The sequence below is a fragment of the Panthera onca genome, chromosome B1 (genome assembly GCF_046562875.1).
Source record: "Panthera onca isolate mPanOnc1 chromosome B1, mPanOnc1 haplotype 2, whole genome shotgun sequence".
Classification (NCBI taxonomy): domain Eukaryota; kingdom Metazoa; phylum Chordata; class Mammalia; order Carnivora; family Felidae; genus Panthera; species Panthera onca.
This window is the reverse complement of record NC_138342.1, coordinates 34,242,361-34,269,175: the sequence shown is the minus strand read 5'-3', so window position 1 is coordinate 34,269,175 and position 26,815 is coordinate 34,242,361. Positions and strand designations below refer to the sequence as shown.

The 26,815-nt window shown below is 40.5% G+C and overlaps 1 protein-coding gene across 12 annotated transcripts in view; it reads left to right on the top strand.

The window, feature by feature from the left end:
• The window catches only part of APBB2 (amyloid beta precursor protein binding family B member 2), a 381,485-nt gene that overhangs the window by 161,568 nt on the left and 193,102 nt on the right, over window positions 1–26,815 (top strand). For 2 of the 12 annotated variants that reach the window (XM_078446169.2, XM_078446170.2), the window contains one exon: window positions 19,106–19,174. The exons of the other annotated variants lie outside the window; for them this stretch is intronic. In XM_078446169.2, the coding sequence (XP_078302295.1) occupies window positions 19,156–19,174 (19 nt within the window). In that variant the 5' untranslated portion in view covers window positions 19,106–19,155. The remainder of the gene's footprint in view (window positions 1–19,105; window positions 19,175–26,815) is intronic. 12 annotated transcript variants of the gene reach the window in all.

Sequence of the window (26,815 nt, the reverse complement as noted above, 5' to 3'; positions counted from 1 at the left end):
AGGAATGGAAAGGAGGCCAGGATGTCCAGAGCATAACGGGCATGGTAGGGCATGGTGACAGATGGGATTGGAGAAGGAGGCTAGGGTGAACAGACTTGAGAGTCTTCGTAAGGAGTGTTGATAATTTCCCAAGAGCAGTGGGAAGGCACTGAATGTTATGTGTGTGTGTGTGGGGGGGGGGGTGGTGGTGGTGTCATGATCCCACAGGAGATCCAGGGTGGTAGAGAGATGCGCTTGTTTGGTCAGGCAGGATCGTGAGGTGGATGAGAGAAGAGGGAAAACAGAGTGGGGAAAATACATTTAGGATGCTTTAACCCTATCCTTAACGTTTGTATCTCAGCTAAAATGGCCTTTCTGCCTAGCGAAAGGTGAAACCTCAGGTAGAACTCTGTAGAATTCATTGAGGTGCTGATGAGTATTCACAGCACTCACCTTTTGGCCATCCGGCTGTCAATTTTCATCTGTTTATATGTAGAGAGAAAAACCAGAACTTACAAACCTAAAGATTAACCAGTTTTTGTTTGTTTTTATAGGTGTTGGAATTTGTAAAACATTACTTTATATGTAACAGATGCTTTTGAGATGGAGAGCAAAAAACACTTAGGAAATAACTGTGTAACTGTCTTTTCTATTTATTGGATGACTTTCTTATCCTCAAGATGGAGACTCAAAATGGAGACAAATAATTGCCCACCCAGTGCCTATATCCTGCTCCAATTTTGCTCACAGACTCTGCATTTAGTTCAGAGTGCATGGTGGTCAGTCTCAGACACTAGTTGTGATGGTCCAAGCCAATGTGTGGGTCCTGACCCCCGATTTCCCAGAGTTCTTTGTAACTGGTTCACACCAGCTACATGTGACCTGGTTCTGGCTGGTGAGACCTGAGAATAAGTCCTGTGGGATGGGAGTGGGGTTTCCAGGAAAGCATTTATTATCCTGATAAAACCGGACACGTGAGCCTGTCAGTGCCCTTACTTGCTCTCGCCCGTGTTCGGCCTTGAATATCGATAAGGTGTCTGAATGCATAGCAGCCCTCATGTCACCATGAGGTAACAAGCACGAAGGAAAAGCCAAAAGCATCACCGAGCTATCTGCTCTGACATTGTTACTGTTGAACTGACACCAGTAACCCTGAGCTTCCCAACTACTTCCTATTTATTGAATTCACCGTTAGTTAGGTTTTCTGAGACTTAAAGCTGAATGCAGTGATCGTAGAAGTTACAGATGTTACAAGCTTTTTCCCGTATGCCGTGATTGCCTTGTAACTGTTCTGTGATATTCAGTATGACCTTTAGCTTGTGTGAAAACTGCCTCTGAAAAGGACATTCTAACTTGTATTAAAAGTTGTTCACAGTTGAAAGCGATGAGTTGTGGACTTAGAAATGTAATTTTCAAAATAAATGAACTTAGCCTGCACGAACCTGCTGTAGCAAGTACCATGGAACCATGCTTCATGGCCGGTATCTTCCTTATGGCCTTTTTTATGATAGTCTTAGTCAGTGTTCTGGTGAACTACGTTGTGTATATTTATGGCTTTGTAGGAAACTATAGCAGTACTAGGGGTAATAGCATAAATAGTCTGATTTCTTAAAAATGTGAAGCTCCAACAGGCTTTATTGGATTTCAGGGTAATGGTATTATTAAATTTTCTACTTCTTTTCAAACTTTTTATGGCTAAGTTCCACCCTGGGGATTTCAAGAAATCTGGGGGCTAGTTCTGTACTTTTATGGAAAACCATTTATCCTGGAAGTTTGCATTGCTGAAAATAGGGGTAGGGGAATTAATTTGGGTTTTCTTTTTTATTGGCTTGGACTTAGTGCAAAAACTCAGCGCATCGTTTTCCACGTGGAAGGTTGAAGTGGTACTGTGGTAGGCATCATGAGATAATTTAAGGTATAAAATAAAAATGGTCTTCTAAGCTCTTAGGAAAAAAGGATTATAAGTCATAACATCCTCCAATTATAAAGAGAAATTTTAGACAGCATCTAGTAAAATTAGTTTTTTTCATAACCTTGGAACCTAAGACCTAAAACAATTTCAGTCATTCATTTCAAAAAATTAAAATGTGTGTGGTTAACCTATACATCTTCTGCTTCGTTAATGAAAGATTATTCCAAAGGAACAACGAAACATCGTGTAACCCCAAGGGCCTTCAAAATAAGTCTTCGGAAGCCATCGATTCTGACTGCCTCATTTTGCAGCTAGGAAACGAAGTCCCAGAGAGGACAAAGGTTATTTCTTTGTGGTAAACCAGAAAGATGGCTCTTGGGCAGGTAGGGGCAGGACCACAAAACCTGCTAGATGCATTAACACCTTCAGTACTGTCCACTGGAATTTTTTTAAATTTATTTTTTTCAAGAGAGATAGAGAGCAAGTGGGGGAGGAGCAGATAGAGAGGGGGACAGAATCCCAAGCAGGCTCTGTGCTGGGAGCACAGAGCCCGATGTGGGGCTCAGTATCATGAACTGTGAGATCATGACCTGAGCCGAAGTCAAGAGTCAGATGCTTAGCCGACTGAGCCACCCAGGCGCCCCATGTCCACTGGAATTCTTGATGACAATGTCTTGGGTGTGATCAGTGTTTGGGCTCATCCTTCAGATATGGTGAAGGTTCAATAGGCACTGATGGGACATCAGTAGGTTCAGTAGAAGGGTGGGGAGCCCAGTCTGGTGCCCCTTTGGGGGTCAGGTGGTAGAGGAAGGGCTTATGTGTGCAGAGATTAGAGGCAAGCTGGAGTTAGTACATGGAGGGTCTTGAGAGCCTATGGATGGAATGGGGATTTTACTTGGTAGCCAGTGGAGAACTCTTAAAATAGTCATGCTGATGCTGCTGATAGCTAATACTTCCATAGCACTGACTATACCACCACCATTCTGAGTGTTTCATGCACACACCTGATTCCTGCAGCAAGCCTTTGGTGTAGGTACTCTCATCTCCATTTTACAATTGAGGAAACTGAGGCATAGAGGTTAAGTGACTTACTCAAAGACACCCATAGGAGGTGATGGAGACAGAATTCAGACCCAAGTGGTTTGCCCCTATGGTCCCACTTTTAATGGCCTGGAGCCGTAGGTATGGTGGTGATAAAGGTGGCAGATTCTCTTGGGAAGACAAATCTGTAGAAGTGTGCAGGGGGCTGCAGTGAGGGCAGACCAGCCATCAAGAGGTGGACTACAGGCTTCCCAGAGAGTTCATAGAACCCTGGCTTAGGTTCTATAATGGCAGTGAAGGGATGAGAATTCAGATGCCTGTAGCTCCTAAGCATGGATCTCTGGTGCCAGACCCCAAGTGGATATGGGGGCCAGGGTGGGACAGCATGGCTGAGATCTTGCTTGGAGGTCTGCCTCACTGAACCAGGGGGCTGAGGATATGGGGGGGGGGGGGGTGACGATTTTTTTTTTTCCCCAGCCATGTTTTCTCACTGTGAGCAAGTAGTGCAGTGGTTCTTAACTTGAGAAAACCATCTGGAAAAAAGATCCACGTCAGTGTGTCCTAACATATTTCTGAGTTTATGGACCCTCTCGAGCTCCTCTGTCATTGTGATGCGGGGCCCAGAGGAGGTCTAAACAGTTTTTTTTAAGGCCATCTTAAGACAATTCTAAGGTGGCTTGTCCTCTTCCCAGTTTAAGAATAGTGGGTGTGAGGGCAGGCACGGTGGTGGGTGTGGCCTGCATTCGGGGCCTCCTTTGTTTTGGCTTCCCTGGCAGTGTTTCTTGCCTTCCGCTTTCCTCATTGACCAGGAGAGCCGAGGAGAGCCGAAGGTGGCTAGAGATAGAGGAGGACCGCGGTGTGCGTGTGTGAGTGGACATCCTGTGTTGAGAGGAACGCCCTGTTCCTGGTGGCGGCCTTGCGGGGCAGGGCGGGGCCAGTTTCTTCCCTCCGGCTGCCTTTCTGGAAAGAGTGTTCCTGGTCGGCCCGTTCCTGGTCTTCTCTGAGGCCTCTGTAACTGTAAGCCCCCTGGCCGAAGGGCTGAGAAGGAACAGCAGGTTGTTCCAAGATCAGTAGCTGACACTCTTGTGGAAAAAAATCCAAAAGTGGACGAGAGACCAACACAGAGATGCCACTTTGGGTTTTGTTTCATTATCATCCGCAGCCTGGGACATTTTCTTCTTTCCCTCTCTCCTTCCTTTCATCATTTCTTTGCCTTCCCTCTCTCCTTTTTCTTCTTATCAGAGGAGGTGGAAATTGTGTCAGATCATTAAATGTGACTGCACCTATTTTTATCTTTGAGTATGGTTCGCCATCTTGATTTCTCCGGGAAAGGTAAAGCAGTCGCATCAGCACTGGCCGCGTGTGGAATTTATGCAACCCTATTCTCCTGGCTGTGGCTTTGTGATGAAGATGGGGAGCCAGAAGGCTGGGCTGTCCCCTCGAGCCCCTTACAAAACGATGGAGAGACAATATACACATGTGGGTTCGAATTCCGGTTCAAGTCACCAGCAGAGTGTCCATGCCCTCAAGTTCTGGAATCCCTCATCTGTAACACGGGGATCGTAGTACTTACTTCACAAGCATGTGTGACTCACACATGAGACCACACGTCCGAAAGAAACTGAGCACTCCTCCTATCTCCCGGTGTTCTCATCTAATTGAAAGTTTCCGGACTGTACCTTAGGATGATCCCGGAAATGCTAGAGGAAGAAGGGGGAATCTAAGTTATTGTCATAACCTGCTTTATGTATGTTTATTCCATTTCTGCCTGGTAACAACGTGAAGTGAATATTTTTATTTTCAAGATGAGAGAACTGAAGTTCAGAGAGGTTGTAAACAAAGTACTTCACCACCTGCTACATGTGTGACCTCAGGCACTTAGTATCTCGCTGTCTGTTACTTCATCTATAAAATGGAGATAATGATAGCTCCCTACTCACACTGTGGTTACAAGAATTGAAACAGTTAATATGTATGAAGTCTTAAGACAATGCCTGGTAAACAACAAATGAAATTGTTTTCATTAAGACAATTGCCAAATGTCTCTATGCCACTATAGTGAAATCAGAATTGATTCCTATGCATTATGTGTTGAAAGGAGATTTAATGGTAATTTTTGGAAACATAGAATGGATTTGATTTTCATGAAGAGGAATTGGGGAAGTGATATGAGAAGCGTCAGGCAAAGTCCAAAGGAGAGAGGAGAAAGGATTTCAAGAATGCAGAGAGAACAGAAGAGGTCCAGAGGTAATTAGGAGGGAGGTCAAAAAGGAAGTTCAGTGGTGCTTTTGTGATGTTGGTGAAGAGAAGCCATTTCCTAATTGCTTGCTTATGACTCTCACCTTCTGGAACCAGTGGGTGAGGGATTGATAATCTCCGCAGATGGGATCTTTGGAGTCTCTGCTTTACCAGTCCCATCCCTCTTTCTACTTCCTGGGAGAGGCAGTGGAGTAGAATACAAACCTAAGGATTCTAGAATCAGCAGACCAGATTTAGAGCCTGGGCCCTGCTGCTTCTGAGCCATCTGATGTTTTGCAGGTTTCTCAGCCTTGCCTTAGGTCCGTGTCTGTGTAAAATGAGAAAAATGGTGTCTATCTCTTAGGGCTTGTCAGACCTGAGAGACACTGAGCACACTGTTTATGTTTATTTGGCCCAGAAGAAGCCTTCAACAATAGTTACTATTACCCAGGGCTTAATATTATCTGCTAAGCTTTGGTTAAAAACTCAGGCTCAGTAGGCATTATGTCATTTGTGGTGACATTTGGGGGCAATGCCCTTTCTTGGATGAATCCCAGCCAAGACCATAAAAGACTCCTGGCTCCTATCATTGTCTCAGTTAAGAATCTGGCATGGAGGGGGTGCCTGGGTGGCACAGTCGGTTAAGCGGCCGACTTCAGCTCAGGTCATGATCTCACGATCCGTGAGTTCGAGCCCCGCGTCGGGCTCTGTGCTGACAGCTCAGAGCCTGGAGCCTGTTTCAGATTCTGTGTCTCCCTCTCTCTGACCCTCCCCCGTTCATCCTCTGTCTCTCTCTGTCTCAAAAATAAATAAACGCTAAAAAAAAAAAAAAAAAAAAAAAATTAAAAAAAAAAAAAAAGAATCTGGCATGGGGGCGGGTACCTGGGTGGCTCAGTTGAGTGTCCGACTCTTGATTTTTGGCTCAGGTCTTGATCTCACGGTTCGTGGGTTTGAGCCCTCTGTCAGGCTCTGTGCTGACAGTGCAGAACGTGCTTGGGATTCTCTCTCTCCCTCTCTCTCTGCCCCTCTCCCGCTTGCATGCATGTGCTCTCTCTCTCTCAAAATAAATAAGTAAACATTAAAAAAAAAAAAGAGTCTGGCATAGAATTTTGAGTTGTTTTGAGGTATACTTAAAAAAAACTATTTATTTAGAGAGAGAGAGAAAGAGAGAGAGTGCACAAGGGGTGGGGGGGGGGGTTGCAGAGAGTGAGGGAGAGAGAGAATCCCAAGCAGGCTCTGCGCTGCCAGTGCAAAGCCCAGTGTGGAGCTCAAACCCACGGACCTGTGAGATCATGACCTGAGCCGAGATCAGGAGTTAGGTGTTTATCTGACTGAGCCACCCAGGAGCCCCAGGGTATGCTTTTATCTGCTTCTCCTTCTCCTCAAGAAAGTGTCTTAGAGCTTAAAGAACAGACGTGGACATAGTCATCTTCTGTTGGGTTCCGAGTACCTGGACCCTCATTTCCCTTCCCTCCGATTTTTAACGTACAACAGTACTGCACAGTGGAGTTTATATCTAGCAAAGAAACAGAATTCCAGTATAAACTAACAATTTTGCACTTGCAGTCTTTGTTATACAGATTTTTCTCATTATCTCATTTATTCTTACTACCAAGATAGGACAGGGGAATGAATAATGGGTTTCTCTAAGAAAAATTAAAAAGTGACTAAGTGAAGTAGGTTCCTTGGACTCACGAATCAAGAAGTCAGATTTCATATGTCCTGACTCCCTATCCAGTGCTCTTTCAACAAGGCCATGTTACCCCTCAGCCTTTCTCTTTGCTTCTTAATGGGGCCTGCCAGGATGTTCCCTGCTGTCTAGGAGGCTTTTGCCCTAGGAGGGCCTTCCGCTTCTCAGGTAGGCTTTGCCAAATGACCTGTGTTAGCTCCGAGGGAAAACTTGAAATCCTTTCTCCAAAAACTCATGCGTTCTACTTCAAATGAAATCATTTTCCTTAGCCAATTTAACAAGATCCTTACTCTTTCGTTTCCTTTAATTATCTTTTTTTTTTTTTTTTAAAGGGGGAGCTGGAGAAGACCATCTGTTTTATGAGGCAGTTCATCTCTTATGTTTTCTCTAATAGATATATGAAGGCCCAGTTAAGCAAATTAAGGCTTCATCTCGTTCTTGTTTGGGATTGTTCTGTTTGGTGCTTTTACGTCACTGCCATCGGCATTTCTTGGTTGTGTATCTGGGATGTCTTGGAGTGCAGATTTTATGAAAAGATGTTATCTTTGTTCCATGAATTGCAGGCACTGTGTGCCATTTTCGATATAGTGCCAAACTATCACAACAAGGTTCTTTGCTTTTTTAATCCCTTCCTCTCCACCACAAGAAGTCCTATTAACATGTTTTCTGAGCTGCAGAGTAAAATCTTGTCAAATATAGCATGGAAGGCAGATGGGTGGTTGCTGTCTTCCTTTTCACCAACTCTAAACCTAGTCTTTCTTAGTAAAACTAAGCTTTATCACCTCTGACGCCAGAGGCTTCCTTTATGAATAGAAGTCATATGCAGTGAGGGGGTGGGAGGGATGGGGAGATGGGGTTACTCCTCCTTTCCTCCCTTCTTTCCTCCCTTCTTTCCTTCCTTCCTTCCTTCTTTCCTTCCTTCCTTCTTTCCTTCCCTCCTTTCAATGTATAGTATGTACATAGAGAGTTTCATGTACAAACTTTCCTTCTTTCACATTGACAATAAATAACTCTTTGCTCTGAATATGAAAATGCTTCACTCATAAAAGAATTTACCCAAATCAGCAACACACAAAGGTTTGGAAGACATTTTTCTAAATCCTGCCACCCAGAGATTACTGCTGTTAACATTTTAGTGAACTATTCTATACATTCCTTCATGGACTATTTATTGAACATCTGCCATCTGCCAGACATTAGGAATATACTGATGAGTGAAACAGAGGTAGTCCTTGCCTTCATAGAGCTTTGCAAATAGGGGAGGGAAAGGTAATAAAAGAGAGACTATGTAAATTATATATGTGTGTGTATATATATATATATACACACACATACATACATATATGTTTCTAATTCAGATGTGTGCAGTTCTTTTATGTCTTATATAATTTGAAAATAATCTTTTACCCTCTTTTGAAATAGTATATTATATTTGAATTTTTAAAAGCATGTCTTTTTGGCATGGTTTCATTGTAAGGATATCACTCTGTTCCTTATTCTTTCTCTTTTCATAGTGAGTTTATGGGATGTAATCTTGCTAGTGTTTTGTACTTTTATAAAATTTTATAGAAGTACAGAACACTAGCAAGATTACTACATCCCATACAAACATACTATTTAAAAAAAAAAGGAACAGAATAATATTCTTATGGACAATGAAATCATGCCAAAAAAGACATGCTTTAAAAAATTAAAGTATACTATTTCAAAAGAGAGTAAAAGGATTATTTTCAAAATTATATAAGGCGAGAAAGAACAGCATACATCTGAATTAGAAAAATTCAGAAACGGGGTGCCTGGGTGGCTTAGTTGGTTAAGTGTCCAACTCTTGGTTTCGGCTCAGGTCATAATCTCATGGTTAGTGAGTTCAAGCCCTGCATTGGGCTCTGTGCTGATAGTGTGGAGCCTGTTTGGGATTCTCTCTCTGCTTCTCTGTATCTCCCCTGCTCGCTCTCTCTCTCTCTCTCTCTCTCTCTCTCTCAAAATAAGTAAACTTAAAAAAAAAAAGAGTAAACCATGTATTTTAGAATATCAACCTAGAACAACCCATGTCAAGATAATCTAGTAAACATACTGCCTTAAAAAAAACCAAAACAAGAGAAAAGGTCCTTTGGGTATGTAGACAAAAAGAGAAAAACAACAGAATTAGGTTGTTCTCAGACTTTCTGACAGAAACAAGTCATGGGAGGAAATATTGTTCCTATGAGCTCTTCCTAAGAAATATCCTGAAGAGTGAGCTTTCAACACCAAAAATAACCAGGGAAAGAGAAGATGAGCCTGTAACATCCCTAGGCAGTAGCAAGGAAGCTATCAAAGATTGGGGCCATGTCAGAAGAACTCAGGAGCCAACCTAAAGATGATCCTAGTGGTAAAAACTGGGACGATTTGAGGTTCAGAAATGAGGGTTGTGAATATGTTTAAATCCATGACCTCTCATGATATGAAAAAAAAATTATTGGTTACCATCTGAGGTTAATGGAACACCAATTTGTTAACCTTGAAAGTAGTCAGAAAAGAGTCGAGTATTTATCCTGCCTTTCTTATGTGAACTGACTACTGGATAACCATGTAGTAGATGATGGGAAGAATCTCCTAAAATTTTTCCACTCAACAAATGAAAATGAAATGAGAGAATTAAAATATTACCATTTTTTCAATCTCTATTTAATGGATCCAAACGGTGAGTGACAATGACTGCAAACATTAGAAATCGGTGAAAGCCAGATATTATGTGCTTCCTGATGAAAGAGCATCCCACCAAATGGATTGAATCTCAATTTTTTCTCAATTTTTTCAAGCCTCTGAATCCAGCTGCCAATTTGCAGGAAATTCAGAGGACAGTGCAACGTGTTCACTTGTATTGTGAGTATGCAGTCAGCAGAATCCATACTGTGGAAACTCCATAGCTCATCTGGCCCTGATTTTTTTTTTTTTTTTTACTTTTTAAAATTGAAGTAGAGGTGACATGCAGCGTTATATTAGTTTCGGGTGTACAACATAGCAGTTTGACAGGTCTCTCTATTATGGTATGCTCACCATAAGTCTAGCTGCCATCTGTCACCATACAGAGCTATAACAGTACCATTGACTGTATTTCCTATGCTGTACCTTTCATGCCATGACTTACTCAGATCTGGGTTTTCTAATGAATAAATTATAAGGTAAAGAAAAAGATGGAGGGGGACATAAATTACATGTAACTTAAAAGACCTATGAAATTTTTAAAAATGGGAAAGAATTGACTATATTGACCAAGGTCATACAGTGGGGTAATGAAATAATAAAGAAAAGCAAGGAAATAATTACTGTAAGTTCAAGATAGGTTTGTTTACTTTTGGAACAATGGAAGAAGTTCATGGAGGGCCTTCTGGGGTGGCTAGAAAAGTCTTTTTTTTGATCTGGGTGGTAGTTGTAAGAGTGTTTTCTTTATAATAACTAATAAACTATTTGTTTTGTGTAATTTTCTAAATGTGTTTTACCACAAAAAGACTTTTTTTAAATTTATGAAAGAATGACACTATGCCTGCTACCTTTATTTTAACTTTTCATTATGACAATTTTCAAACATACGGAAAAGTTAAAAGTACTGTGTATGTAATGCCAGTATACTCATCACACTGTTTTATAGCTAGTTTTTTTTGTTCAATAATACTTAATAGAGATCTTTCTAGATAACTATATATAGAACATCCTCACTTTTATTTTTTTATTTTTATTTTTATTTTTTTACGTTTATTTATTTTTGAGACAGAGAGACAGAACATGAACGGGGGAGGGTCAGAGAGAGAGGGAGACACAGAATCTGAAACAGGCTCCAGGCTCTGAGCTGTCAGCACAGAGCCTGACGCGGGGCTCGAACTCACGGACCGCGAGATCATGACCTGAGCCCAAGTCGGACGCCCAACCGACTGAGCCACCCAGGCGCCCCTCCTCACTTTTAAATAATGCATAATACTCCACCGTAGAGATGTAATTCAGTTTCCTATTGTTTTTTTGTTTCTGATTTTGTTCCTAGTAGAAATAATGCTTCTAGTATGACCTTATGACACATCCCTAAAATTTGCCATCACAGGGTACTCTGACATGCTGAGTGTACATGGTTGTGTGTTGTGTATGAACAACGGGAGAGACCAAAGATGAAGCCTGTATTGATCAAGACATTCCTTTGTAACCCAGGGAGGGCAGGGAAGAACTTGGTTCCCCACAGTGGGATCCTCACACAGCAGCATACCTGCCCTGGATTGATTGAGGTTTAATCCCAACGGCTCTCCTGTTATCTCATTTTGACTGTTGTGGGTATAATTCATGTATCATTTATCTATTACCACAGTAATGTTGCATGATGAACCACCGCAAAATTCAGTAGCTTCAGCAATAGCCGTTGGTATCTACAGGATGGCCGAGGGATGTTCACGGTATCTGCTGGGCTCTCTCATGGTCCTGCAGTTAGCTGCAGGCCCAGCATGCAGCCCTTGGCAACACTCTTCCACGTGTTTGATGAGCAGCTGGCTTAGGCCGGTCTAAGATGGCCTCGGCCAAGAGGATTCATCTATCTTACCTAAGACTCCAGCATCCTTCCGAGAGGCCAACGTGGATGTGTTCTCATGGCAGTAGCACAGATCTTAATCGTTTTTCAAGAGGCTGGAAGTGGGCCATGCTTTTCAAGCTCCTGTATCATTCTATTTGCCAACCTCCTAATGACCAGAGCAAGCCACACAGCTAGGCCATAGTCAGTGGGAAGGGGCTACAAAGTTAGGGGGCAGAGGGAAAGGATACAGAGAGGTGTTAATTGAGGCCATTGATGCAGTCCACCCTCCAAAGCCATCCAGCAGCATATTTTGAATTGGTACTTCTTAGAAGCATTAAATATTGCTGTTATTTCTAAACTGCAGGTGTCATGCCTTTGAAGTGTGAAAAATGGGGGTCAGATATATTTGCGGAGGAATCAAAGCTTTTGCTTCATTTAAAAAAATATTGTTAAGAGTTATAAAGGTAATTCATAAATGGAAAAGTCTACCTTTATTCTGTTTTAAAAGTATTTCTTTTCCAATTTTGGTATTTTCCCCCCTGGGATACATTCCAGGAAACAGAGTTTTCTTTGCGCATATTTTTTGATAGTGTTCTTGGAATTGGTTTTAAAATCTGGCACTGAGAACACCGAATCAAGTAAGATAAAGAGCTAGAATCACAAATCAGTGTCCTTACGGGTTTTTGTGTAAGATATGGACATTAGAGATAGGATCAGTCCCTGCATCTTTATTGCTGAGAACTTTTTTTCTATTTTAAGTTATGTAAGTGGAGAATTTAGGCTTTTCCAGAACAGTGATTCTTAACAGTAGATAATATAGCTCCCAGGTATGTGGATGGCAAGAAATTGTTACTAGTAATCATATCTCAAAACTTTTTTTAAAAAATCAAGTTATTTTCATTGAGTGAAATATGGTATGCCACACCTCTACTTCTCTGTGGAAATACAAAATACTAAAAATAAAATTTTGCATATGCATATACTTACTAAATACTCTTCATTATGTATGCATCACAAAACTTTACACACTTTAGTTGTTTAATGGAAACTGTGTGTATTGTATGCAGTAGGCAATTTAAAGGATTTTTCAGAGTTCGACTGTGGAGTCATCTGATGCAGCTGTTACAAATTATAGATCTGAAAATAGAGATTAAAGTTCTTTAGGGAAAAACATTTGAAACCTTAAAGGATAATTGAATCAGTATGAATTTAGAGATAGGTCCCATCCTAGAGTGCAATGTCTACTTTAAAAGTATTTATCAACGAATCCAACCTTGTATATTTTCAGGAGGGTTAAGCGACAGTTTTTTGACAGCCCTTCCTATGCTTGGCAGGTTACAGTAATGACTTCAGTAATGGCAGAAAGAAAGTTCCCATTATAATTGTAGTTCTTCGCTCCATTCTTGGACTCCGTTTATTATTTATGAACATTTTCACAGAGGGCAGGACAGGGCAGGGAGGGAAGAAAGAAGATGTGGGCCACCAAAGTTTGCCGAACACTTACAATGGGTATGCAAAGATCCCTAGGACACCTCCCTTTCTTTCAGAAAGCTTACAGCCTTGTTGAGAAAAGAGGTCATATGTGTAAGAAAAAATAATATCTGCCAGGCACTAAGCAAAGCAGGCAGGCAACCTGGTGTATCTCATTTGATCCTCGTAGTAACTGTCAGATGGATGGTAACCACGATTTGCAGTTGAATAAGATGTGCTTCAGACCTGAAGTACTGGTTCAAGATCATATAGGACCTCAGTGTCAGAGTTAGGAAGTGGAGAGATAACTCTGTGCTGATGTTATAATTTTCACAGCTGGGGAGGCTGGAAGTGTCTACAGCGCAGCGCCCCTTAGGGACTGTGGAAGGAGGCCCCCTACTTGCATTTCTGGGTGGAGACCAGGGCACCCTGTATAACAAAGAATATTTCACTCTGCAAAGCCTATGAACACTGTACCAAATACTCAGGTAGGCAAACAGCGTGTTTATAATTGCAAGAGCCTAGAAGTTCTAAAGTATTTTTTATGGCTTTAATATACACTACATATTCTAGAAGTGGAAAGTCCTTCTAATTGTTAGATGACTTGTATTTAACATTTTTTGGAATTTTCTTAGAGTTGTTCAGCGTTTTGAAATTGCTGTTATTGACAGCAGTGCAGATCATGATTTCTGGGTTGACAACACAGCACATGCCTGGCTCAGTTTGTATTTATAGTTGTTGCACTCACAGCAATCTACCCATAGATCATGATTGCTAGTGTAGTTGGGCCTGAGATTTGCTTATTGAATTGTATCTCTCCTTTTATTTCTCCTTTTCTGGAATTCATGTGTATATATAGTTTACTTATCTATGAATTCCACTTCAAGATAGTAAAGGGACCTTACAAAATAACTTGTTATAGCAAGGGATTGTTTCTGATCAGATTACAGTGGGTTAGAGTTTTCAGGAAAGTAACTCTTTGAAGGCAATGCAGGATTTAAGTAAATGAGAGGTTCTAGAATCAATTGGGTATTAGATTGTCAAGGGTTAAAAGAACTTTATTCTAGAGGTTGGGTTGGGATTCTCCCCCTCTGTCTCTGCCCTCCACCAAATAAATAAGCATTAAAAAAAACAATCAGGTAGTTCAAAGAAAATTTTATCAAGGATGCAGTACTTAAGCTGTATCTAAATGGATGAACACAAGGAAGTTTTCATTTTTTTCTTGCAAAAAGAAATATTACCCATAACTTTAGCTTACTTAGGAATAGTTTCTCAACCTTATAGTTAAAAAGATCAGGCAGTGAGAGCAGGAAAAGATCCCAGTTTTATTCAGGGTTGCTGAAAGCTGGCTGGGACTCCCCCATTGCAGATGGTAGTTGTGTTGGGCAGTGCCCTCTCTGCCCACAGTTTTCTCATCCCTCAGACAAGGATGGTGACTTGCTCTTGCTGCTTCTGGAGTCTGCATTACCCCTTATGGTTTTCCTACCCTGCCGACCTTTTTTGAATAGTAACTAAATTAAACCCACCTCAAATTATTCAATTTGATTGTATCATCTCTTCCCTACTTGAAACCTCATAGGTACCGTGTGTAATTAAGAAAAGATAAAATATACAATAAAAATAAGGGGAAAAAGTTTTTATTCTAAATTACAAACACAGTATCACAAATAAAAAGAATAATCAGTAACACAAATAAAAAGAATAATCAGTAACACAAGTGGAACACACTAAGGGCATGATTAGTGTGAGAGATGGCATTCTTGGTCAGGGGCGTATTATATTGACAAAAATGAAGACATTGAGGTTTGGATTGTTATGACAGGAAAAGGTGAGGTATATATAAAAATTTGAATTTATTTATATCCCATGGGAAAAAAGCATATAATCTCATACTGAACCAAATACAAGTGGGTATTTAACTTATATACTTATTCATTTGTTTAATAGTGCTTCCATGATTTCTGCTTCGGGACGTTCTTCTGTGGTCCTTTTGGACATTTTTTGGGCTTTTGTGGCATTATCACAAAGCATATGAGTGTTATGGATTTTCATTAATGGGACACGTGAAAACGCTGCTGAAAGGGAAACTCTGGTTACTAGATTGTTTCACTTACATAGTTTTATGCTTTAAGACCTCAGCTGTATTGGGGCGCCTGGATGGCTCAGTTGGTTGGGCATCTGACTCTTGATCTCGGCTCAGGTTGTGATCTCACGGTTCACGAGTTCAAGCCCCACATTGGGCCCTGCACTGGCAGTGCAGAAGGAACCTGCTTGGGATTCTGTCTCTCCCTGTCTCTGCCCCTCCCCCTCTTGTGCTCACTCTCTCTCTCTCTCTCAAATAAATAAACTTAAATAAAAAAATAAAATCACAGCTGTATTCTTAACGTGGAGCTTGTAGTGGCCTACGCAGGTCTCTGTGTCTTTGAACTCAGTATGTGATTTCGTGGAAGCAGAGACACTTGTTCTGAATGCTAGCAGACCTTCCCTCGCTTTACAGCTGAGGTGACATTTCTGCCTGTCTTCGCTTTTATGGAAAAGGTAAATAATACTTTGACTAGGGCATTGTCTCAAACTCTGTCTGCATTCCCTAGATCAGTGCTTCTCCAACAGAAAAGTAATGTGAGCCATATATGTAATTCAGAATTCTCTAGTAACCACAATTCCAAAAAAAAAAAAAAAAAAAGGGCAAAGGGCGCCTGGGTGGCTCAGTCGGTTAAGCATCCAAGTTCTGCTCAGGTCATGATCTCGCAGTTTGTGGTTCTGAGCCCTTCGTCGGGCTCTGTGCTGACAGCTCAGAGCCTGAAGCCTGGTTTGGATTCTGTATCTCCCTTGCGCTCTCTCTCTTTCTCTCTCTCTCTCTCACTCTCTCTCACTCTCTCTCAAAAATAAACATACGTTTAAAAAATTTTAGTAAGTAATGAATCAGGGCAAAATTAATTTTAACAATATGTTTTATTTAATTCAGTCTATCCAAAATATCATTTCAACATGTAATCAATATTTTAAAATTACTAGTGAGATATTTTACTTTTTTTCATGCCAAGTCTTCAAAATCAGTGTGTTTTACGCTTCTAGTACCCAACCGGGATGCAGAATTTCAGTAGAAATACTCGATCTGTATTAGATTTCATAAACTATATTGTTGAAAAAGTAGATTCACCTACCCAAGAAGTTTCCTTGAAGAATCAAGTGTCACTTTCTAAGTTTAGATTTAAATTAATTATAATTAAATAAAATCAGGCATCCCTTAGATGCACTAGTCACCTTTCCAGTGTTACTAACTTCTGTTGCTTCTAGTGGCTACCATGTTGGACAGCACAGCTACAGATTATTCTTGAAACCATACTTGGGGTGCGTGGGTGGCTCAGTCAGTTAAGCAGCAGACTTCGCCTCAAGACATGATCTCACAGTCTGTGAGCTCGAGCCCCACGTCAGGCTCTTGTGCTGGCAGCACGGAGCCTGGAGCCTGCTTTGAATTCTATGTCTCCCTCTCTCTCTCTGCCTCTCCCCCAGTCACACTCTTTCTCTCAAAAATAAATAAAAATTTAAAAAAATTAAAAGAAAACATACTTGAGTGCTTTTATATTTTTCAGGTTATTCTTTATGCAGAATTAGCCCATTCCACAAAGTCACTGGAAACCGTTGCTCGTTTAGGTTTATTCATCAAGGATATAAATGCCCAGGGAAACTCTGCATGTTTGTGTATTCCTGGGGCCAGGGAATGCCTTGCATGTGGTAGGTGTATAATGTTTACTCAGCTAAATCCTGTTTAGTCCTCAAATTGCAACTTAAATTATACTTTCTCGGGTAACTGTATCCTGATTCTCCAGTCTAATATTCTTTTTCTTATACACCGATGTGAATAATTTTGTGATTAATGTCCATCTTCCTGACTGGTCTGTCTATAAGTTCCATGAGAGTGGGGAATGGTGTTTTCATCACTGAAGTATCCCCCGCTCCTAGCATAACCCATGCACATATGGAATAAATGTTGGTCAGATAATAATAGCAGAGGACCATTTAAAATATGAAGTGATTATCTGAATGTCTGTTCATACCTTTATAGAAGTTGGAGTTTGTTTCAAGTTGGGAAGAAGGAATATTTTTTTTTTATTTTAAAGATTAGATGCACTGAAAAGTATGCAGATTCTTAGCGTTTGTTCAAGCCTTTTTACTCCTCTAAGTATGCCTCTTCTTAGCTTTTTCTCTGTTTATTGATATTCATTTTCTTAAAATAGCTGTCACTTCACATCTGTCTCTACTTATAACTTAAGGTGCACTGAAGACAAAAACTTAAAAAAAAAAGAAAATTGTAAAATACTTTTCAGGAGCTGAGAAAGGCATAGGACAAAAGCAAAGGTACATAAAGGCAGCATGTTTTGCTGTTTCAGGACAATTTAAAATAAACCCACCCTTTTAATTATACCAGAGTAATGAGCCTTACACACAATATGTGGAAATATAATTAAAAATGTATTGTGGGTCAGTAGACCAAGTTGTCAGGTCATTATCTGAATCATAAAGTTGGGGGTAATGCCCATTAAAGGTTACTAGTTTGGAAAGGTTAGAGTAGACTTTAGTCTTCACAATATAAAGTTGTACAATTTGAATAATGCTTTAGAAAACCGCCAGCATTTGACTTTTTCACGAAACATCTCACAGAACTATAATGAGCATACAGAATTTTGCACGTGAGGGTAGAGCTTGGTGAGCTTCCATTATCCAGATCAAGGAACAGCGCTTAGTATCATAACGTCCCAGAGGCTGCCCTCCTGCTTCTCCCTTTTTCCTGCCCTCCAGGGTAAACCACTGTCCTGACATAGATAAGTTTTTCCTGTTTTTGTACTTTATATAAATGGAATCTTACAGTATCTTCATTTGAATTAATATAATAGATTATCATTCCAAGTGATATTCCTGATAGCAGCTCATTGAAAACAAGGTCTGTTTTCAGTTTTCCTTATTATATATCTAATTTGGTAAACTGGCAGTTTACCACTGTGTCTAGTTCTTTTTCTATTCCTTTAAGAAATTTTCTGTGTAGATGCTTGGGGGGTGTGTGTGTGTGTGTGTGTGTGTGTGTGTGTGTGTGTGTGTGTGTGTATGTATGTGTGTATGATGTGTGTATGTATGTATGTATTTACTTGCATATATATATGTATAGGCTTTTCAGATTTTTACTCAAATGCGATTTTGCCCTGCTGTGCATGTTATTCATCTCATAGTGCTATGTCTTGAGACCCTTTCATATCCGTTCATGTAGACCCACTTTGTTTTTCCTAATAGCGGCACGGTACTCTTTTGTACGGATGTATCATAATTTAATGAACCAGATGTCCACTGAAGAACAGTTAGTTACTGATCTTTTGCTTTTAGAACAAGAGTCCATGTAAGTTTATCTGTAAAATAAATTCTCAAAAATGCAGTTGCTGTACAGTGGGGTCCATGCATTTTAAATTTGCTCAGATATTTCTAAATGGCCCTTCAAAAAGTTTTGCCGGATTTTAATCCCATTGGCAAGTTTTGAAAATTCCTTTTTCCAGTGTTGTTGTTTTAGGTTACGTGTTATAAAGCTTCTTAATCTTTGCAGGCCAGTAGAGGAAAACCAATGAGTCCTTGTTATTTAAATGTGCATTTTCTTTACTTTTGAGTGAGGTTAGTTATTTATGTGTTTATTGGATATTTGTGTTTCTCTGGGGACTTGTCCTGTTCTTTGCTTATTTTCCTATAGGCTTGTTTATGTTTTTCTTAATAATTTCAAGGTAATCTTTCTGTATAAATGAAATTAGCCCTTTTAGTCATAGTATTATTTTTTTTTTCAGTTTTTTTTTTTGTCTCTGTTGTATTTATAGTCACTTTTTATTCCCAAACAGAATGTTTAGATTCTTATGTGGTGAAATGTACTAGTTTTTTTCCCTACTGCCTTCTGAATTGTGTGTTTTTAATGAGAAAAAGCATTGGAAAGTTGAGACACGTAGGTAGATAGATAGATAGATAGATAGATGATAACTCTAGCCTGGCATGGAAAAAAAAAATCTCAAGAAATGTTCATGGAAAATGTGGTTGAGCAGAAATTCAAATTTCAGTCAAATGTGTTGTGATCAACTATAAATAAACACAAATTTTGATATTATCTGCCAAAAATTAACATTTTTGACAGCTTTTGGAAGAATTTTCAATGCTATGCTTTTTTTCTTTTATGCTTTGTTATTTGGGTTTTAATTTCTCAAATGATCCCTCTTTTCAGATTTCAAATTATAACTTATTTCCTGCTCCACTGCTGGCGTCCAGTGATCCATGTCAGAAGTACTTCCAGGTCAGACACACTTCCATGTTTTTCAATGCGGAGAAGCAGTTGAATATTAAAATTTTAACAAATATCAATGATAGACGGTTGTTTTGATGTTAAACATGGTTTGCTAAAATGACGTTTGCTTTTTATCGTTCACTCATGTAGTGGAAAAGTGGATCGTTAAAATAAGATAGAAGAATCAATTGGACCTACCTGTATTCGTGTAATAATTGCATGACTCTAGTAATAGCATAATGTAAAAATATTTTAGTTGATTATAACAGGAAACTAAAACTATGTCAAATTTTGCCATCTAGCATTGTACTTGATAGCCTGTGAACAGTTACGTATGAACAGTGAAGTGTCGGTGGTGAGTCTCCATAAACAGCATCTTGGCCATTGTTGGGTTTGTCTAGAATAGAGCTCCCCGATTCAGTATTCTCCTTGATCTATGCTAGTTAAATTCAGGCCTTAAGAAAACCACCATAATTTTATTGTATATCCGTTTCTTTGTGTCATGATGGATGCTAGTCCACACACAGTGTGGTGTGGGATTTAATTCTTAGCCTCACAGTAGTGTAATAAGGAAGAAGCAATTCCGATAACATTTTGTCTTTTTTTTTTTTTTTTTAGTGTTTGTTTATTTTTGAGAGAGAGAGAGAGAGACAGAGAACAAACAGGGAGGGCAGAGAGAGGGAGACACAAAATCTGAAGCAGGCTCCAGGTTCTGAGCTGTCAGCACAGAGCCCAACGCAGGGCTCAAACCCACAAACTGTGAGATCATGACCTGAGCCGAAGTCGGACGCTTAACCGACTGAGCCACCCAGATGCCTCTCGATAATAGTTTGAATTAAACATAGGATAGGATTGCAAGTGAAAGATGAATCTGACAGAATCCATATTGGTTAGGATACAAACCACTCTGTAAATTCTGAGTTTTTAAGTAAGTAGATTTAAATTATGGACAAATAGCTATTAAAGTCCCTCAGTTCTGTAGTTAAACTCCTTATGTACATCCGAGCTGTTTTCTCTCTTACATAACACTGCATGATCTGTTTCAACAGAGAACTAAAATAAAACATAATAGAATAAACACTAAGCTCAGTAGAGGTGTATGAGTGACAGGTAGTATCCTTTTTATACAAAACAGTCAAAAACCTAAATTCACACAGGAAAATTAGGAACTCAGAGCTAATTTTTAGAGGCCATCTAATCACACTGTGATAATTTAGGGGCAGGGAGTAGATTTTCTTGTAAATACATGTTTGAATAGGCATATTAATTTTGGAAAATCATGGCAAATACATGTGTCCTTTTAAAAAAAAATACAGTTTAAATTGTTGAGAATGATCCTTCTAGGACTTCTTCAATATTTAAAATCTTTTAATGCATTGCAACATAGGCTCAGTATGGAAACTGTAAGAACAAAGCTAGCAAGTATATAAAATGATGTGTTTTCTTCTAAATGGAAGTAAACTAATCAAATAACTTCTAGGAATTTCCAATTGTCGCTTATATTTTATTATGCTAGTGTATTCATTCTTCCTAATGGTACTCAAATTGCTTTTATTCATCGGTAGTTATATAAGAGATAATGACCCTGTTACCCAGCACAGTTTTTTAATGGCAGCTACTACTATCATGCAATGGTATAGGATGCGACACATTTTACAAGGAAAGCAGTATTCTTATTTCAGTGGAGTATAGATTCCAGTCATTTTTTTACTTGAAAATTCAGATGGCAGCTAATTTGGGAAGATCTGGACCAATAACTGGGACAAGGTAGCCTTCCATCCCATTTCCTGACTCCCGGGAGCTATGACTAGAGGGAATCTTTTTTTTTTTTTAATGTTTATTTATTTTGAGAGAGCGCGCGCACAAATAGGGGGAGGGGTACAGAGAGAGAGAAAGGGAGAGAGAATCCCGAGCAGGTTTCACACTGCCAGCGCAGAGCCCAACACAGGCTCGATTCCACAGACCGTTGAGATCGTGACCTGAGCCAAAGTCAGATGCTTAACTGACTGAGCCACCCAGGTGCCCCAACAAGGAACCTTTTAAAAAATAAACATACCCCAGAACATATGCCATTATCTGCCTGGAAGAATCCCTGTTGAACCAGCTGGCGGCGTAGTCAAGGAGTCTGCCATCGTATCATGCTCCCTGTTGGAATTCACTTGAGGCCCAGCTTTTCAGTTCCTGGGTCATTACTTTATCACTCACCTGCTTTTTCCCACCTAAACCAGTATTCCTAAGCGTGATCATTGACCACATTCATCGGAGTTGGTCATAAAAGTCTAGAGCTATATTTACAAAATACATTAATCTTTCAAAGACGTTGAGGCTTTTCTAAACAATGAAAATGGCTTAGAAATTGAGAAGGAAAAATATCCTTGGGATAAGCATATACTGTCTCAGTGTGGCTGCTTTGAAGGTCATAATTCTTATTTGAATACACACATTCTGATTTGTGTTTCCAAAATGACTAATCTTCACATTTGCCAGCGGTGATATTGGAATGCCAGGTTTTCCCTCATCTGCAGTGCCTTTCTCACCTTGATCCACTGCCCGACTCCTACCTACTGTTTAAGATGCAGCTTAGCTGTGATTGTTTTGGGGAGTACCTTCCTTTAACCTCTTTCCTGTGCAAATACCTTTTTCTCATAAGTCTCTCTGCCTACTTTAGCCATTGTGAGTCTGTTTAATAACTTTATCTTCTCATTGCCTATTCTGACTTTAAAAAAAATTTTTTTTTTTAATGTTTATTTTTGAGAGAGAGAGAGAGAGAGAGACAGAGCACAAGTTGGGGAGGGGCAGAGACAGAGGGAGACACAGAATCCGAAGCAGGCACCAGGCTCCGAGCTGTCAGCACAGAGCCCGATGTGGGTCTCAAACCCACGAACCATGAGATCATGACCTGAGCTGAAGTCAGTTGCTCAACCAACTGAGCTACCCAGGCACCCCTGACTGAGTTTCTTGAAGAAAAGTATCTGGTACATCTCTCTTGAGTCTCCTCAGTTCCACTGGGGATTTTTAACAAAGTGAGTCCTCAGGCAATTAAGTTGAGTGGGCATGGGAAACTTTTAGGTGGGTAAGACCTGGCTGTTGAAATCTTCCTTTTATCCTAGGAGCCTGGGGAAGCTGCCCTGTGAATCAGCTGTGGGAAGCTGCTCCTTTGGCTTTAAAAACTTCCAAGGTTCTAATCCTGTGATCTCCCTGCCTCCATGACCCAAGCTGCCTCCTCATAACCTTTACCTCTTTTGTTCATAGAGAGGTTCTTATCATTTTTGTCACATTGAGAGTTTACTTTCATGAGTAATTTCAGGAAACCAGCTTTATTTTGCCTCTCCTTCCTAAAAGAAAAAAAAAATCTGAGTTATTTCATTTCCTTACTACTTAGAAGTCTAGTTCAAAAGGCAACATTCCTCAGGGTAGAAGTATTGCTGTTAACTCCTCAGTGGAAATAAAATTGTGTAGCAGAAAGATGAAGAAGCTGTGAAGTTTCACTGAAGAGCGGGGCCAACATTGGGTTTCCTGGGGCCCATTTGTCAATTTCCAATTTTATAAGCGTGTCATGGGAGCAGAGGGAGAGCGGCAGGTTACGGAGAGGAGTTTCCTGTCATTACTGACAAAATTTTTCTTTGACAGATGCTTAGAGGTCTCAGAAAAGAGAAAGCGGAGCGGGTAGGCTTAAGTACAGATTCCAGCATGAGTTTGAATTAGGACGTCATCCAAGTTACGGGGTTACATCTCCGTGCTGGGATCTTTGTGACTCTGGGGTTCAGGAAAGCTTTGTTGATCGTGGAATTTGAGTAACGCTGGCTTACCTAATTTTTTTTAGGTCTCATAAAAAATACTCTGTTAATTAACTAAGGTGGTTTTTTTTTGAATTCCTAAAAGGAGAAGGCCAGTTTAAAGTGGTTTAAGCACACACACTCCAATCGATTGATTTTAATTCCCGAGAAGTCTAGAGGCATCATGTTTCAAGTATGTCTCGTTTTAGGGATTCCAACACTGTCGTTAGAGCTTCCTCCTTTCTCTCCATCTTACAGATCTGCTTGCTCATTTGTTAAGTTCATGCTAACTCAGTTTGCCTCTTCATGGTGACCCCTTGAAGTTCTAGACTTATATCTTCCAGTTCAAGAAAAAGAGCACCCCTCCTCTGATCATTCCGGCAACAGTCTTAGGATTAGCTTTGTGTGGGTCGCATGCTTTTCCTTGAGCCAGTCACCATAGCCATGGGGATTTGCTACTCTGACTGGCTGGGCCTGGGCCGTGCCCTCCACGAAGTATGGGGCAGCGTTATCTCTGCCTGAAACACGTGGGCTGAACCCGTAGGACCTAAGCTGCATGAAAGTAGGTGTTTTTATTTTGTCAGGTTTGCTCGCTGCTGTAACCTTAGCAGTTAGAACCGTATCTACTGCATGGTCATGCACACCAGAAGTTCTGTTTAACGAAGGAATTAGCATGTAGAAAGGTTGATTCCCCAAGAAAAATTGTGGGGCTGGTACCAGATAAGGAGACATCCATGCCAGGCTGTAACAGATGTTTCTCCATGTGGATGCAGAGCGATGGCAGTAATAATATTAGCTCTTGTCACACTCTGAACTCAGCTTACACCTAGCTCTAGAATAGGAAATGATCCTCCTGAATTGACGTGGAGCTTCATAACAGCATGATGAATAGATGTAGAAGTGATGGCAAAGTCTTGGGGCCCCGTCCAACCACCAGAAATCCAGGAGAAGCAGAACCACTTCTGTACTGAAGAGTCTCAGGGTTACTGGCATTTGCTTATCCAGTCCTCATTCATTTTGCTTATGTCATGCACTGTGATGTTCATGGCCTTGAGAAGAGCAACTTGCACATAGCAGATGCTCGATGGATATTTAGTTAACGAATGGGTGAATGGGTTAATGAATCAGACATTTATTGAGTACTCTTACATGCCAGGTTTTGCGAAAGGTACTGGAGGTTCGGAAAATTTTTAAATGAAAGGGAGATGCAAAGCAAAACGACAGTGAGGTGCCACTTCATACCTACTTGGATGGCCATCTTAAGAAAGACACAGAAATGAGTGTTGGGGAGGTTGTGGAGAAATTGGAACCTTCATACACTGCTGATGGGAATGTAAACTGGTGCAGCTGCTTTGGACAGCAGTCTACAAGTCCTCAAAGGTCAAGTGTATTTCATTATATAACCAGCAATATAATATAAATATAATTGGCCGTTCTGCTCCTGAATGTACACCCAGAAGAATTAAAAACATGTTCACACAAAAGCTTGTACATGAATGTTTGTAGCAGCATTATTTGTAATAGCTAAAATGTAGAAACAACCCAAATGTTCATTAACTGGTAAATAGATAAACGAAATGTGGTCTGTTGATACAATGGATTATGATTTGGCCATAAAAAGGAATAAAGCAGTGATACATACTACAACATGGATGAACCCCGACACACTAAGTGAGGAAAGCCAGTCACAAAAGACCACGTGTCGTATGATTCTGTTTATGTGAACTGTCTAGAAAAGGCAAGGCTATAAGGACAGAAAGTAGATTAGTGGTTGCCAGGGGCTGGGCCAGGGCGGGGGTGGGGCGGGGGAGAAATAGAGGGTGACTGCTGAGTGGAGGGTTTCTTTTTGGGCTGGTAACAGAATTCTGCCATTAGATTGTAGTGATGTATGTACAACTCTGTGAATATGCTAAACACCCCTGAATTGTACATTAAAAGTGAGCTTTGTGACATGTAAATTATATCTCAATAAACCTATCCTAAAAAATGAACAAAAGAGTCACCACCCTCAGGGAACTTACAGTTTAGAAGGAGAGATAGACATCTCAGTTGACATTTACAGTATAGAATAGAAGTACTGATACGAACAGCCTGTTACATCCCTAGCACAGAGGGACGGCAGCCATCATTGTGTATAGGGATCAGAGAAAGGCTAAAGGAGCCGTGTTTTGAAGGATTTATAAAGGAGCTTTCAGGCGGGGGTCTAGGGTGGGGCTAGGAGAGAGGAGGACAAAGAACATTCCAGGGCAGAGGAAACAGACTCTGTGCAGAGGGGGAACTTGAGAAGGGGTTGGCATTGTCAGGAAGGTAGATTGTGGCTGTGGTGTAGAAAACATGGGGAGGTGCAGTGGCAAGAGATGGGACTGGAAGGGCAGATTGGAGACTAGCATAGGAGAATTTGAGGTGGCTTGTGTGGAGTGAGCTGAATTTGAACAGTAGGGAGCCACTAGATGTTTTTAAGCAGGAGGGCTATGTGATCAGTTTGTTCTTAGAATGATACAGGGCAAAATGTGTCAGAGTAGACTGCAGAGCCGTTATGCTTAGAGATTTAGAAGGAACTGATAAGTGATGATGAGGGCCTGAAAGCAGGTGTGGAGGAGGTGGGAAGGGGAAACCCGATTTCCTGGAGAAACACTTCCAGGAAAATTGGCAGAATTCAGTAGGTAAGAAACTCATGGAGGGCTGTTTCAGTGTTTCCAGTCTGGAAAATGTAGAGTAGCAATGTCTTGAATTCTCACTTAGGGCCTAGCCCATGTGTTGGTGGATTTAACTCCGTCCACACACCACCCCTCCCCCCCAAATTAAAGGGAATATTAGACAAATTAGTTTTTGATCTCGAATCTATAGTAAAATCAGGCAAAGGTAAATGGAAGTGCCTTGAATGGCACTGACTTTTGAGTCTCAGTATAGTATTAGTATTGGGGAAAGCAGGCTAAAATGTCCTACGTGTAGAACAGATGGAGCAAAAGGTAGGTGCGAGAGAGTGGTCCTAGGATAGAAGAGGAACATAGTCATCTTTTCACGTTTATATCCACAGAGCGCTAGTTTTTCTCCATAATTTTTAACATTTATATTACTATCGTGTTGCTGTTTCCCATCATACGTGATTCTCTTCTGTTCATTGTTACTACTGATGCAGGTGGTAAATATGAGGAAGAGAGGAAACAGAGGAAGGCCCGGAAATAGGTACCGGGGGTCACAGTGGTGACCTGAGTGCTGTGCCGTGTGCACGAGAGCCTCAGCTGGGCCTGAATGCTGTTCAGGCCAAAGCACGTACAACTTTGAGCTAGTAGGGTGACAGCTGATGAGAAATCATGTCTGGCAGAGAAGTATACCAGTCTGTTCTGGGTCACAAAACAGACTTTTGACTCTAAATAGCCTTTTCTTCTTTAGAGAGTTACAGCAGAATTGAGTAGGAATTTTCTTGAGCCAAGACTGAGGAGCAAAATAAGTTGGTCTGGATAGAATATTGAAATATTTTATTTTAAGATTCATTCATTCATTTATTCATTCATTTATTTTGAGAGCGAGATAGGGAGTGAGCAGGGGAGGGTCAGAGAGAGGGAGACAGAATCCCAAGCAGGCTCTGCACTGTCAGCACAGAGCCCGACACGGGGCTTGATCTCACCAACTGTGAGATCATGACCTGAGCTGAAGTCAAGAGTTGGACACTTAAGTGACGGAGCTGCCCAGGTGCCCCTAAAAGATTTTATTTTAAATCGTGTTTAGCTGTTACATGGGATAAAAGCTTGAGTAAAGATAGGCTTCTAATGTAAACATTTCTTGAGATGTTAACAAAACACTTGGTTGTTTTTTTGTTTTGTTTTTTTCGATTTTATTCGATGATTCCATAAACTTCTAATGAGTACTGTGT